We start from the raw sequence: 16,763 nt of genomic DNA on the forward strand, positions 1-16,763 counted from the left end.
ACACGGTGGGAATGTAGCAGTCCTAGCCTGTGAGCTATTGTTACCTGTTCTATTGGGAAAGCACAGTATTTCTCTGTTCTACTTTTTAAATGAAAAGATCTCTTATCATGGGCCAACTCAGAATGAAGGGGACTCAGAATGCCACCTGCTCAGTGTTGCAAAATATACTAGATTACGATGCCTTGTTTGTGCCATTCCAAAGATGACTGGAATGAAACAACCTAATTGTACTTCTCTTGGCTCCTTCACAATTGTGAGTGAAGTGTCACATGATGTCATTCAGCGAATAAAAATTTTTAGCACCTAACTGAAATTTCAGCTTGTATTCCTATTTAATTATAACCCAAATAATCTCCCACTCAGCCACTGAGAAAGGTAAAAAATCTGGAAATGAGTCCTAGGCAAAAAGGGAACGTGAGAAAAATAGCTTTACTTGAGGCTTTGGCCTAGAAGACTGAGGTGGGGATCCTCCCGTCTCTAGGAAAATTGAAGGCTAAGGCTTTGCCTCCTTCCTCTTTATGTCTGCGTGGGCCTTTGAACAGCCAGATGGACTTAAAAGTGGATCAGGGCTGTTCGGGCCACACTCTGGTCCCTGCAGTTTCTGGGCCTGGCACAAAGAGCGATAAATTAGGCAGATATAGAACATTCAAGTATATTCAAATCAAACTCTTTGCACCTCCTCTGTATTCTGAGCCATGTGAATTCAAGTAAACTCCTCCTTTTTCAAAATGTTACTATTTTTAGGAATGTTTCTCAACTTTTTAAAGGTAAAGCCCCTTATGAGAATCAGAAAAACAACAGATGCTTTCCTCCTACCGAAAATGCACTATTGCAAACCCATAAAAGAAAAGACACCTTGATCTTTTCTATGCCCTACTGGAAAACACTAATTTATTAATGGCTAAGATACTTATTTACCCTTAAATAATAATGGATAAGGCTACACTGCCTGGAATAGAATCTCCAGCTCTACCATTCAGTAGCTGTATGACCTTGAGCAAGTTACTAGATCTCTCTCTTCCTCAGTTTCCTCATTTGAAAGATGAGAGTGCTAATAATAGCACCTACCACAAAAGATCATTATGGGGAAATAATAAATTCAAAATGTAAAGTGCTTATAATTGTGTCTTGAGTTCAAAAAATATGTATGGAGCTTCAACTATGTACAGGGACTGTTCTGGGACTAAAGGTAAGGCAATGAACAAAAATTACTGTGAAGCTTAAATTTTCATAGAAATCATGCACTGTATTTCACAGTAACTTAAAAAAATTTTTACTTGTGTTTTACCTTTGTTCAGATAACAAATAAATAAGATTTTAATACGAATTTCCTATCTAGGATGCTGCGGTTTCACAGCACTCAAATCTAAAAAGTTTTAATTTTTGTTTCAACTTCATTTCACATCTGACGGTCATTCTGTATAAATAATTTGGGCTGTGAATACTCACCCTTAACTTGGTATAGGTATTTATAAAATGTGAAAAAAGCCAGATTCCAGGAAAACAATTTATTCTGTTGCATCCTTAAACTTTTATTCGTTCATCTGTTATGCTTAAAAATCAATTAGCACTGTGCATACACTGTATCAACAGCTTTATTTAGGATTAACTACAGAGCTAGTTTTCCCACCAATGACGCTCTAAAACAATGCTTGGATTCAGGTTATAATGAAGGCCTCTTTTCACCATTACATTGTTCCTGTGTTTTTATTTTGTCTTTCTGTCCCCTTCCTGCCTTCCTGCTCCCCACTTGCCCTCTCTCCCTCAGTACCAGTAGGATATCATATTTCAAGATGATTCTTTTAGACCTTTAAACAAATTATTAGGAAATAATTATAGACTCACAGGAAATTGAAAAGAAATATACAGGGAGATCTCACGTACCCTTTACCCAGCTTCCTTAAATATTAACATCTTGTAAAACTATTATATAATAGTAAAACCAGAAAATTGACATTGGCACAATCCACAGTTTACAAAGTTCACTGGGACTGACTTTTTAAAAAATCAATTATTAAATTTGGTAAGCATCAGTTATGACCACAATAAAGGTTGAAATTTATTTCATGTGTGTATATTTGGGTGTGGGTCTGATACATTTGTGTGTATCCATTTCTGAGTGTGTGTGTGTGTGTGTGTGTGTGTGTGTGTGTGTGTGTGTAGGAGTACATGGCAGTCTCAGTGAAATCCCACCTGAAGACATAAAATCGCAGAGTCACAGAGTTAGAAGGGACCCGAGGGCCAACTGTTCCAGCTCTACAGAGTACACATACCATTTTATGATTCAGTCTTTCCATATTTATAGAGCTCTTGGTGTTTAAAAGCTCTTAATTATAATAGGCTGAAGTCTGCCTTCCTTGTGACTTCTACCCCTGGTCTTGGCTTTGCCATCTGGTGCCTCATATAAAGAACTGAAGACAGTCATCATTCTCCTAAATGTTCTGTTCTCTACCCTAAACAACTCAAGCCCTTCTTTAACATGTTCATAGTATGCAAGACTGCTCATTTCTGAACTAGTTTATTCTTCATAAGGATGGAACCAAGGTCAGGAAACTCAATGTGCTGTGAGCTTAACAGCCCCTTTAAAGAGCTAAACCATTTCCCTTCCATGTCTGTACACAATATTTGTATCAATGGCTCCTACAATCATGTTAACGTGTTTTCATGTTTTTGGGGTGTTTTTTCCCCCCAACTTGCCTCATGTTCCTCTTGAAATCAAGTGAAATCTCCCAGGCTTTCTCCGCCCTCCCCAGGTTTTGATGTTTTCTCCCCAATTCTGCACATAGGTTTTCTGGGCATAGGAGCAGATCTTCATGTAAAATCTTATTAAATTAGGTCTACCATACCATGTTATTGAGATTTTTAAATCCAGACTCTATTATTAAATGTATTTACTATCCCTGATGGCTCCACATTGGCTGTTGCCTTTATGAAAAGGTCTTTTAGTCCTTTTTTCCAAATTATTGATGAAACAAACACTTAGGCATAAAAAAAAAGTGAAAAAGAGATCATTAGAAAGCTATCAATTCTGTCTGTAACATTTTGACCTACTGTTAATGTTTAATTTTAATTAAGAATTCAGCAATAAGTTTTTACTGAGGGTCAACTTAAAAAACAGCCATACAAAAAAGGCCTCTGCATTTTCTGTAAAATTGTATTAGGTGATTCAATGCATCGTTTGTAAAATCCTATAGAAAATCTCTCTTGAGATAGAAAAAATCTCTCTTGAGATAGAAAAAAAATTCTCTCCTAATGATAGCTGAGCTGATATGAGTTTCCTTCTTTTTGACTTCAAAGATGCTATGTCTTTTCAGAAATTTAAAGACCCATAAGAATAATTTCTTTACTTTTTAAGTAAGACATTAAGAAATTTTCCCTAGAGTACTGAAGTAATTAAAGCTTGCTTCAGCTCTCCAAACCACTTCTTTCAAAATTTGTTCTCGGTTTAGAATGGCATGTTCTGAAAATCTTTCATATTAATTTCCCCAAATGGTACTTTAAGGGTAAATAGAAATAACATGATCATTTGCTAATCTTCTCTCTCTCTCTCTCCTTTTTTTTTTTTTTTTGGCCCTTCCATTACAGAGTAATTTTTTTAAATTAAATATTTCTGAATGGAATTATGTATATTAAAAAGACTTCTGGATTGAGTGTTAGAGGCCCAAGGTCCTCGCCTTGGATTAAATACTCTCTGTGTGACTATGGAAAAGCCATTGGATCATGTAGTTTCTTATTTACAGAAGGAAAACTACCTCTTGATAAATATTAGGCACTGTTCAAAATGCATAGAACTTACTTTTAAATACTTTAAAATAGGTTATTTATAATATGTAGTTTGATTATATGGATGTGTAGTATTTTAAACACCAACTTTAGGAGTTTAAACCAATCTAAGGTGGTCAGCAAGCATTATATCAGAAAGGCTTTTGAGAGGCTTGTTTTTGAGAGGTTGGCCGCTATAAAAACATTTGTTATACCTATTTCAATGAACATATAAATGCTTTGCTGGTTAGCCAAAATATGGCAGAAATGAATTATTAGCAAAATTAGTGATTCATTAACAAACATAATAAATGAAACTTAATTAATATTCCACTTAAAGTATGTGGAACATTAAAGACTTTTGGAGACATCCCCCAGCCCACCCCCCAGCACCTCCCCGCCCATGAACAGGGCATAAAACTCATAATGAAGCCCTTAGGCTGTACCACAGGATTAGTGGACTAAGTTTGATCACTAAACCTTCCTATTTCCAAATAGGAAGGTCAGTTTAATAGAATTTCTGGTTGTCTGATGCTGAACATAAGGGTAACAAAATTCTGGCCTTAGAATGTAGTTTCATCTGCCTCAAGTGACATTCTTTATCAATGTTTGCTATAAAAATCATAATGAAATCCTTAGGCTGTACCACAGGATTAGTGGACTAAGTTTGATCACTAAACCTTCCTATTTCCAAATAGGAAGGTCAGTTTAATAGAATTTCTGGTTGTCTGATGCTGAACATAAGGGTAACAAAATTCTGGCCTTAGAATGTAGTTTCATCTGCCTCAAGTGACATTCTTTATCAATGTTTGCTAAAATGTGCTTATATGTGTGGAAGTTGCTTTAAGACTTATTTTTAACACAACTAGCATTAGCAATATCATAGAAGGATTGCTAACCCTCTTCAATCTTCTTCAGTAACCACTATTACTTATCAAAGATGTGTGTGATCAAATTACCTCTGGCTAGTTCTCAACAGACATTTTGCCCCAGTTTAATCTTCATCAGCACTGTTCAAATTAGTTACTAACCCTTTATCCAGATCAGGAAATTCAAATTTAGGGGCTATTAATCCATAATTATACAGATATTGACTCTGATGTGTCTAATTCCATGCTCCAATAGCCTCCCATCCCCTCCTTCAGACTCCCAGATAAAGTCATACAGCCATTGAAAGAAACAAATGCGTCACTATTATGAAATGCCTATGGCTGTGTTCCCTGCAAACGTATGGATTAAACAAAGACTATTGGGCGACCTTGACAGATAGTTAAAAGTCAACCACCTATTAAAGTGATTTCATGTATATTTATTGTTGCTTTATATAATTACTATTCATATATTTTTGGTTCCTTTCTGTACTTTTCATGTTTTAAAATCTATACTTCCTTTTGATCTACCTAATATATTCAGAAAAATTGTAAATTCATACACTGAGGCACAGATTACTTTGTAACATAATTACATGACCTAGCTCTTAGAACAGTCTACTAGAAAGCTTGACTCTTAAATTATCAGTTGAAACCTGCTTTGAAAAAGTCATAGTTATGTAAAGGTCAAGAAAGAGTTCATCTCAAAATATTGTTAAATAGAGAAAAGTAAATGAAATGGTAATTTTAGAATTAGAATGTTCAAGTGATATAAAATATTCATGGATTGATGATTTTAATGTATATCAGAGATCAGCAGAGTTAAATGAACAGTTTTGGTTCTATAAAACTACTAGTCAGGCTAAAAATAAAAAGAAATAAAAAGTAAGATATAAATATAAAAGAATTTACTCCATAGTTACCAATAAAATATTATATTCCAAATGCATTTTATTTTAGATATTCTAAGCAGAAATTGATATGGCCACAAATAACCCAAATATAGTTTATTAAAATCTTAGGTTCTTAGGGAAAAGATTTTAGGTTAATGGAGAGGATATTTATTTTTTATTTAAGTAGAAGTCATGGGGAGAAAATTATTCATTGTACACAAGGCTATTTCTTTAGCAACTCATTATTACATGGAGGTAATGGCATTGAAAGAATATGAGATTATAAAAAAAAAAGTGTATGTTTTATATTTTTACTTTAAAATGTTATATATTTTAATTTACTTTAACTTCATGTGGAAACTAAAATCTATATGAAGGTTAGATAAAATAATCAACCAATTGTGTGAGGGAAGCTGATAAATTTTTATTGTATGATAACTATACACCTGGAGTCAAGAATTATCTGTGCATTAGTCTTTTCCATATGTTATTATATGTATTAAAATTATCTTCCTTCTTTAATTAAAATTAAAAAAATATATAGTGAGGAGTTTTATCTTTATTTTAAAAAGGTGTATATTCAGTCAGAGTATTATATGGGGGAAATTCTACCAGTTGGAATTATTTTCCAACTAGTTCATACTTATCATACCTGAAATGAGACATAAAAACTATAAAAGTACTGCTTTTGTAGGTTTAATTTTCACTAATGCTTAGGAAGCTGTTTGGACACAAAATTATAATTTGGTCTAGAACTTCAAGACTGATTTAAGTAACAGCAGAGAAAAGAATGTACTTGGGATGAAGACCACAGGTTATTTTCTGAACATACCACTCCATTCACTGACAGCAACTGGTCTCCTCTTTTGAGGCCTCCGTGCCTTTCAGCCACTCCTCCAGGAATGATGCGAGAGATGTAAATGGGGGAATTTTGCTCCTTTCCTCCCATCACGTTAAAACCAAGGCCTTCGTCAGTCTTTGGCAGTTCGACTACCCGAGGGTGGGAGTGGCCTTCACTAGCTGCAAAAGCTGCAACCGTTGCCTGAAAAAAAAGATGGTTATTTGGTAATAAAACAAAGAAAACAAAGCTCATTGTATGTTTTGCGGTGGGTGGATCAGTCAACTCCTCATATTTTTATAGCATTCTCCTGTGAAATAAAAATCACAAAAGGGAGGGAGGGTTCTTCATTTAGTCATCTACAATTCACTTCTATGGTAAAGCCCGGCCCAGCTATTTCCAGCTTTCTAGACCTTATCCACTATAATAAAAAGTTCCCTTCTTCTCAATTACCTTAATTAGATGGAATTCTTCCTATTCTTGCACTCCAAATACGTTTGTTCCATTTACTACGTGCATACGGCACACATACTCTACTATGTATATATGTTGACTATGAATACCTTAAGAGCAAAGATTGTGGCTTACACTTCTTTGTATGACACTCAGTCTAACCTGGTATTTGCACGTGAATGTACATAAGTATTTTATTCAATACACTGAGGAGCACTTATATGTATATATACTGGTGAATATATCTATAATTTTGCTATTGCCAAACCACTGGCTTAGCAATTTTAGTCCCCCCCCCCTTTTTATGAGGATGCCTAAAGTAAAATAAAAGCCACAATAAAGTAAAAGCTACAACAAATTATTATTACTTCACATCAATATTCTATATTATTATGAAGTTATTAAAGTTAATATAAGCTATTATTATCTGGCATAGGTTTTTTCCCCTACATTTTACATTAATATTTCAACTACCATAGTCGTGTAGCTAAAATGAGCAGTTTTATACCTAGATGTACAAAATATCATTTAATATGAACATAATTTTATTTTATAATTCATATATTAATTTAAAAAATAAGTTGAAAGAGACAACTTACCATTAGTTCCCACCCCTCATGGAAATAAAATTATAGCATTTAAGTAGTTTCTATCGAGAAAAAATTCTCTCACTGCTTTTGATTTCCTACCTCTATTAACCTTTCTTAACCACAGTTGATTGGATGCCTACTATAAAGTGATTTACTCGACACTAAAAATATCGATTCCCAATTACTGTACATTCTTTTCCACACACAGCATCATCACATCAATTTAGCATTATGCTACTGTCTGTGTTTAGTGAAAGATAGTGAATGATATGAAAATAATGGCTTGTTTTTAGCTACATGCATTTGCTCATGCAAACCTTGTTGTCATGCATAGATTTTAATGGCTGACATGGATGCAATGCAGACAGCCCAGAACAACCAGAAAATATTGTGCTATTGCAACATTATGCTGCTATCCTGCTGTTCTACATGAATAAGAAATGAGAATGGTAAAACACTATATAATTCACTTTCCCCTTAATTAAACCATGTAGGGATCATTTTTCTGTGTGTGTTCCACTTCAGTACAAGCAAAGCATGATGTAATGATAATAATACCCTCTTTTTTCTTGGGTTAAAAAAAACTTACGAATCTACAGTGTTCAGTTACAGGATAAAAACTAAAAAATCGAGAGAGAAACCAAAAGAGAGGTAATGTAACACAAATAATTAAATAAAAAATTCTGATTATTTTCACCAGTTCTTATTTCTTATAATTAAAAAGAGAAAAGCTTTTAAAAAGCAAATATGTATGTATTATAACATTTTTGTATTTGTAAAATAAGAGCTGTATCGGTGATTTCAGTTAAAAACTATTATTTCCTAATGGTCTATTTTCCAGACAATTTCATGATCCTACTGCTGTAACATTTCCATTAGTAGGGTCTCTGTAATCTCTGGATTTGAGTTTTTAAAGAGCAAATGCGGTCATTACTACAAAAGGTGACACGCCTTCCCTTTAAGTCAACATCACATTCTTTCAGCAAGCGACCCACTGCTCTGCTGAATACATGGAAGAATCCTACATTTGTGGGTGTTAGATAAGTTCTCTTAATGCCAAATCTTTTTAGACTTATGCAAATAAATCTTCATGTACTTAACGAGGAATAGGTTCTTCTGGATTAGAGAAATGTGTCAAAAAACCAAGTGGTATTTCATATAATGAATCAGTAGATTTGCTTGTGCCAAATGAACATTTAGTGAATTCAATAAAATCATTCTCCTTTCTTAAGCTACAGAAGCAGCAGAAACGTTCAATTTTCCATTAGGATTTTTACCTGGGAAGTAGTACTGGTTCTAGACTCTGGGCTGCCACTGATGTCTAAATTCTCTTACAGTGTACACACGAGAATACCTGAAACACACACGCGCACAATCAATTACTAGATCACTGGGGTTAAGCATATTTTTAAAGTTACTCAAGTCTTACCTTTGCCGTGGCCCTGGCACGGAATTCAGGACAGCCATTAACAGTTATCGTTTCATGCATATATTGATACACCTAAAATGTTCACATAAAAAAAAGAATGTGTAAGGACATTAAGAACACTAATTCTTTCACAGCAAATAGGATGATAAATTTTCATTATAATACAAAAGTTCCCTATCACTAAGTGAATCAGGTCTGAATCAATTATCCGGATGATTTGAGTCAAAAATCCCTCCTATTTTTGGGGGAGAGGGGTGGGGCCAAGAAGGAAATCATTTTTATTCAGTTTTTAATTTGGCTTTTCCTGTTTATCAAATATAAAAACTCTCATATTTATTTTTCTTATTTTATGTTTTATTAAAAGTATTTTGTCGGTAAAAGTTTCTACCATTATATATAAGTCTAGCTGTCAAATATGTGATAAAATTGATGTATATTGTTAGTTCCTGAATCTAGGTAACACTGTAAAAATAGTTTTCTAAATTAATATTACAGAAAGCTGAGATAACGATATCTCTTCCTTGCATGTTGGAAGGTATGTTACTATTCATGATGCGCATTTGTAATTCATATGTATATAGACAAAATAGTATTCAGGAGCAAAGACAGTAAAGTAAGAGATTCTTAAAACTAGTAACACAGAGGAACATATTGACTATGGGTTCATATTAACATTTAGATGAAACGGTAAGGATGGGAGTAAAACCTGTCCCAGAATGATGTTATAGAAAGCATGCAGGTTTTGCTGACTAATGGACCGAAATTTGAGCCTTGCAATAATGCAATTGGGGTTATTATTATTATTAAATATTTCTCAATTTATCTGACCCTGGGGCTCTTTTGGGAAGAATCTCCTAGGACTGGAAGTTCATGAACACTTTTTAAAAAGAATTGATTGAAGACTGTGGTTCTCAACTGGGGGCGAAACCCCACCCCCAACCCAGGAGACATTTGGCAATGTCTGGAAACATTCTGGGTTGTCACAAACAAGAAGAAGAATAGTGCTATCAGCATCTGGTACGCAGAGGCCCAGATACCGCTAAACATCCTGCAATGTTCAGAGTAACCCCCAGAGCAAAGAATTATCTGCCAAAATGTCAACAGTGTTGAGATTAAGAACCCTTAAACTAAGGAATCAAGCTATATCTTTTCTTCCTGTACGCAATAATTAGTAAGCCATAAAAAAAAACACTTTATTTCACTGAGTAAAAGGTCTTAGAAGTATTCAATAAATAATTTTTGGAGTAAATGATCATGATTCTGGAGTACATTTAAGAGGACTTAATCAAGGCCAAGTGTAATGCTAAGCATTTTAAATCTATGAGTTCATTCAATTCTCACAAATTACGATTCAGGCACTCTAGACACAGAAAAACAGCCACAGAGATGGTGACAAGCCAACAATTGCACAGCTAGTTAGTGGCAGATTTAGTATAAAGAATCATGTCCAAATGCCTCCAAAATCTTTCCTCTTTCAACCACATCAGGCTTTCTGTATTAAGATAGCATCCAATCGCTACTATTCTGGTAGTATGTATGGAAACAAAACCTTGTAGATGTCACAAATTTTATTTATATTTTGAATAAAAGTACCTAAGTGTTATATGGCACCTACCATTATACAAGTTGTGGCTGTAAATGTACAATACAATAATTCTAAAAACAACAAATTCATCAATCCCAATGAAAGTAAAAATGATTTTAATACTCTTTTATGGTTATAATATACTAAGATTAAGTGAAATAAATCCAATATTACTGCCAGTCTTTTTTTTTTTTTTCGATAAAATAATAGATTCTGATTAACTGATTATCAAAAGTAGACCGAAGAGGACATGATTCGCTTATAGAGTCAAGTCAAAGCTTGGCGATATTAATTCTATTTCTATTAGCTGTGTCATCTTATGAAAAAGTTTCTTAGTCTCTTCTTTTCTAAGAGACACAGTGTATCTCCGCCTATTTACCTTTCAAGGATATTTGTAAAAGTATTTGTAAAACTTTGAAGAAAGTTGTTATGGAAAGCTGAAGTATCTTACCAGATACGCAGAGAAAGTTTTTAAAGGGAAAACTGAAAATGGCTGTACTAGCTTCAACAAAGGACTGTGAGACTTATAGCCTCAAGAATCCTTTGGGTTCCCAAATTCCTGACAAACTTCAGCCACAGCATTACTAAGTACATTCTACTGGCTAAGATGGGTTTATACCTAGTGAAAGTCAAATAACTAATAGAAACTCTTGTACAGAATTTTACCTTCCATTTTAATGTCAGTAATTACCTAATCTTGAATAATTCTCACAGATTCAATAGCATTTCGCATATTTAAGATTTATTTCAAGCTATTGAAAATATAAACCAATTCAGTAAAGACAATTGTAGTGAGTTGGTTCAGAAGGTTCATTCATTTATTTCACAAACATTTTAGTCAGTGTTATGCATCTGGGCCAAAATGTGAAAGAAAAAAATTTAATAGCTGCTTCTAAAACCTTGAATTAACATAATGTTCACTATAGAAGCGCTGTTATAATTTTTTTTTAATGAATTATTTAAATTTTACTTTTCTTTATATTAAAAAGCAAATAGACTACATTTTTCTGGATGGAAATTTTATCATTGAGACAATAACAAATACAAATGAAGTAAAAGCTTCACTTTAACTTCAATTTATTTACCAAGTTTACAACAGAATTCCCATTTAGATAGAGTTTCAGACAAACAGCTAAAATTCTCTTACAAGAGGATTTTTGCCTTTGAGCTTTCATTTACACACGTATATACAGGCTATGTAGGCAATATCACAATACAAACTTTACACTGAATCACTCATCTTGAAAATGAAAACCCCGATTGGTATAGAAAGGTAGGAAGGGGAGAATAAACCCATATCATGAGTTTCTTGTCCTGATCCCTTTTCTATGTGACTTGAAGTGAACTACTATCTATGCATTATATTTTTTTACTACGTAAGACCCTAACTTCAAGAGGCAGTCAAAGAGGATAAAGTATGTGGCCTCATAAGCTATAACCCATTATTCTTATTATAATAGCTACTATATTTCTATTATTACTTTTACATGCATGCCTAAGATGCAAGTGGAATGATGCCTTCAGATTTTAGTTGTCTGGCTAGCGAAGCATGGAAAAACCTTGAATTCCAAAGTAGATTTTGATTGTTATGTCTTCTGTCCTTATAAATAGTTTTATTACCTTTCATATTTTGATATTATTTAAAAATTGCTGTGTGAGGCAGACACTAGGTAGCCCCGTCTTACCCACCCTGCTCCTCCCAGCATTGCCAGGCCATGATCCAGTTTTATCCAATGAGAATGCAACTGGAAGTAGCCGAGAGGCTTCTGGGAAAGGGTTGATCTCTTGGTTCAAGCTCTGTTCTTTTCTATTCCCTACTTCTTGTCCTGAGTGTGGATATAATCAGCTGTAGTAGCAACTTTGAACTACAAGAGAAAGGCTAAGGCAATGTATAGTTACCTGCTGTGATTACATGGGGTTCCTGAATCCCAGCAAGCAGCTGCCTTTCTTAAAACTTGTAGCAAAGAAAAATAGTCCTACATGTTTAAGCCATTGAAGCTGGGTTTTTTGCTACATTCAGGCAGGAAAATTCCAAATTGTTCTATTATTCAAGTAAATTATACTTTCTTTAGTCTGTTTTCTCCTACTTCCATCAAATTCCAAAATTTATACTGTAATTTGTTCATTAGGAATTAGTGCAAATTTGTTAATATGAGGGCTTAGAATGAAAGAAGATGGACTAAAATTGTAGTTCAAAAGAAGAGGGGGCAGAAACTGACCCTTTGAGAAACACCATTAAGAAAATGAAAAGACAAGCTGACTGGGAGGAAATGTTTGTAAAATACATGTCTGATAAAGTCCTCATATCCAGAATATATAAAGAACTCTCAAAAGTCAATAATAAGAAAACAACGCAATTAAAAATTGGGTAAAGCGTTTGAACAGGAATGTGATCAAAGAAGATATGTGGGTGCCAAATTTGAAAATATACTTGACATCATCAGTCACTAGTGAAATTAAAATCAAACCATTATTAGGTATATCTACACACTTATCAGAATGTCTAATTTTTAAAAAATACTGACAGTACCTAGAATGGGCAAGAATGATGAGCAATTAGAACTCTCAGAGATTACTAGTTGTAATGGAAATTGGCGCAGCCACCTGAGGAAACATGATAACAGTTTTCTGTAAAGTTGAACCTATACTTATAAGATTCACTTATCTACTTCTAGCTCTTTATCCAACATAAATATAAATGTATATTCATATAAAAATGGGATGTAAACACTTGTAGCCGCTTGATTTATAATAGCCACAAACTGGAAACAACTCAAATAGCCTTCAACTGTGAAGGAACAATCAAATGGAAGTGCATGCATACAATGGAATACTGCTAGGTAATAAAAAGGAACAAACTACTCATATATGCAACAATGTGGATGAATCCCAAATGCATGTTAGCAAGTGAAAAAAGCCAGTATTTTATGATGATTTCATTTGCATAACATTCTGACAAAGGCAAATAACAGGGATAGCAAACAAATCAGACTGCCAGAAGCTGGCAGTAGGAATGAGTTGACTACCAGCACTGGGGGAATTTGAGGGGGTGTTGGAACTGTTGTATATTTTAATATGGTGATGGTTACATGATTATAAGTGATTATTAAAACTCTTAGAACTATACACTAAAAATGGGAATTATTACTCTGTGTAAATTATACTTCAATAATCCGACTTTTTAAATACCAGAATATATTTTTTAAGAAATGAAAATATTCATAAACTTAATCATTATTTTGGAAACTAAAAATAAGGGCTTTGAAACACAAAGACCTGCACATATTTAAGAAAGTGTTTAACGTAACGAAAAAAAGATGACATTAGCCCCCATTCCTCAAAGTTTATAAATGTGCAAAGCAATGGATACACTTTAATGGATGTAACAACTCTTTCAAAGGTAGGATGCTTAAGATTTTGTAGTGCCTCATTATGAATAGGTTGGCTGCTACAACGTCAATAGAATTACAATTAAGATTAAATAAACCCTTCTATATCAGTGACTGGCAAAAATAAATAAACCTTTCAGCAATGTAAAAAATAAAAATGATATTAGACCAAGTTACCTCGTGAGGAAAAAAAATGGAAAGACATATGGTCAGAATTATTAGAGCAAATGAATGAGAAACAAAGTCCAAATGGGAAAATGACAAGGTCCAAATCCTACCACATTATAGTGATCATTAAGGCTTGTTAAATATATGGTTTTTATTAAAAAGCAAGCAAGAATGTACTTTTTGTTAATAAGAAAAAAACAATGTATGTATTAAGACTAATATTTATATCTATATTTATAATTTTTAACGAATTTTTCAATTTTTCAGATTTGGAAACAGGTAAGAAGTGAATAAAGTTACTTAATGTGGTATCTGACTTTAAAATATTTAAATATTTTCATAACATTAAAACTAAAGATTAAGTCCCCCCCCCCATATCCTTTTATAATTATAGGCTGTCTGAGTGGTTGGACAACATTCACAATATTATGCCACAATGTTTTTATAATAATATAATAAAAACATGGTGGGTTTTCTGAAAGCAGATTTTATGCCAAGGGAGGTATCTAAAATTAACTTGTGGCTCTAAATTTCATTGCATTTTGTGAAGATCATGCATACAAAATTTGAATGCCCTGAAGTGAATGCATACTGCATTTGATATGACTAGAATAAAATAGAAATTGAGCTTAAGTCACTGAATACATAGTCTACTTATCTTAAGAGGTTTTGTAGAAATAATTCCAGATTAATTGAAAATTGATTCATCTATTAAGGAAGATATATTCCAAAAATATTTAATTTTGCCTTGAGTTTTTACTTTCATTTTGGAAAAACAGAAGCCATAAAAATTTTTATATGTTTAGTAAAAGGGGAAAGATTTATATGATCTGAAGAAAAACCAGAGCATAAAAAATTTTATATATTTAAAGCTATAACTATCCATGTATCTATCATACATAGTTTCTATATGCTTTTGTAACTGTGGAAACATTCTGTTTAAAATTGCAGTGTAAGAACCATATCCTATAAACCAAGGATATGAGATTTAATGTCTAGAGCCAACATTTTTTGCAAAAAAAAAAATTTAAATGGCACATACTGGTTACAAGTCATGTATGCTACAGTAAGAGCATCAAAGATCAAATAAATCCTGTGAAAATCTAAGAAGGGAAAATTTCCAAGGTAATGTCTTTTTCTATATCTATCTATGGCCATCAACTTTGATGACAACATGCCACCCACTGGACAAGAAAAATACTGATTGGCTTAAGAAGCAAAAGACAATACATCTTTATTAGGTTGAAATGACTTAGAAAAGAGGGTTCAGTCATTAAAAGCAAACATTTGATGATATTACTGGTAAAATCAATATGGCAATTCCTTTCAGAAATAGGCCATGGACTTGAACAGGAAGCATTCTTCCTTGGTTCGGTGACGACCCTACCATGTAAAGAACTCTTTATGTCCTCAAATAAAGAAGGAGAAAACAAATGAACTCTTTCAGTTTTCAGTAACAAAGAATACAAAATACCTTATTTTAGGCAGTTTGCTTCATTACTTCATTACTATTTTTTCAACCACACTGATACAGTATATATATAGCAAATGCCTATGACTAGACAGTGTTTCCTTTTAGCACTGAAGAAGAAACCTCAGTTAACACATGTTAATACAAGTATTATCTTCAAGAAATAAAATTGGCTTTACTATAGAGCCTGCTACTTCAATTGTATCCTGACAGGGTACATCTGACAACCATGTCATCATCATAATAGGATGGCATTACTTATAATTTAAAAAAAACAAAAACCACTGAATTTGAAGATAGAAAACAAATATGACATCCTGAGACTAGAAATTTCTGGCTTTCCCTCTCACATGTTAGCCTCTGCATACCTGCTTACTTATTGACCCAATAACCTTAAGGAAGGAAGGCCTACCTGCTCATGTAATTGGTTAATACCCATTAGGCCATGGTTTACTAGTGATACCGATAACGTTTTTAAAAGGTTAGCAGCCATGAGACACACCTTGTGGCCTTTCTGCATTCATGTCACAAGAACTCAGGTGGGAGTCACCTGCTTTGGAGCAGATGTAGCTGGTCTTCTCATTTTATATTCCACTTTCTTAGGCCAAATAGATATCTCAGATTCAGACTGGAGGAAAAGGTGAGTGGGTCACTTAGGCATCTGGGCCCAAATTTCATTCTCCAATCTATATTTTACCAGAGAGAAAGCTGTACTAGCGAAGATGTGGGTGCTTCCCATGCAAACGAAATGGCCATTTGTTTGCTATTTGATTATGGTTCTTTCACCTAGCTTTCTTGGTTGGTAACTCCCTGAGAAGAAAGGGGGAATGCAGAAGAGGATCTGAGCATTCCTGGACCTCTGGCTATGATACCATCTCCATAGCCCTGAAACCTCAAGTGTACCTCTCACAGCCCACACTTCTACTTCTAAGCTCAACTACATGACTCAGACTTTCTGCTGGAATGTGATACATGCCATTTATGATGTACTTTAAAGGACATTAAGTAAACTATAGCAGTAGAAGAGCTAAGAAAGGGTCTGTAATTTGTAACCAATCTCAAATCTTAAAATGAATTTATGTAAAAATGGTATTACTAGACTGGAGGAAAATATAGTCTCAAATTGCAAGTGATCTCCAATGCTTAAGATTTAGATAAAGATGAGGAACATTTTTGATAAAACGATGCTTTAGGACATCTATTCATCTGCCTAGCCAAGTCATAAAGGAACTGTGACTTTTTCCGAAATGCTATTTACAGGTTAATTCTAATAAAAAGGGCACCTTAAGAAAGTTCTTTATCACTCTACCTCCAAA

The 16,763-nt window shown here is 33.7% G+C and overlaps 1 protein-coding gene across 1 annotated transcript in view; it reads right to left on the reverse strand.

Annotated features, from left to right (window-relative positions):
- LIN7A (lin-7 homolog A, crumbs cell polarity complex component) overlaps positions 1-16,763 on the reverse strand; it is a 117,732-nt gene that overhangs the window by 31,457 nt on the left and 69,512 nt on the right. Inside the window, exons 3-4 of the mRNA XM_006923788.2 lie at positions 8,835-8,906; positions 6,357-6,566 (exon numbers count right to left, since the gene is read on the reverse strand). Of these exons, the coding sequence (XP_006923850.1) occupies positions 6,357-6,566; positions 8,835-8,906 (282 nt within the window). The remainder of the gene's footprint in view (positions 1-6,356; positions 6,567-8,834; positions 8,907-16,763) is intronic.

This window comes from Pteropus alecto, unplaced genomic scaffold (genome assembly GCF_000325575.1).
Source record: "Pteropus alecto unplaced genomic scaffold, ASM32557v1 scaffold76, whole genome shotgun sequence".
Lineage (NCBI taxonomy): Eukaryota > Metazoa > Chordata > Mammalia > Chiroptera > Pteropodidae > Pteropus > Pteropus alecto.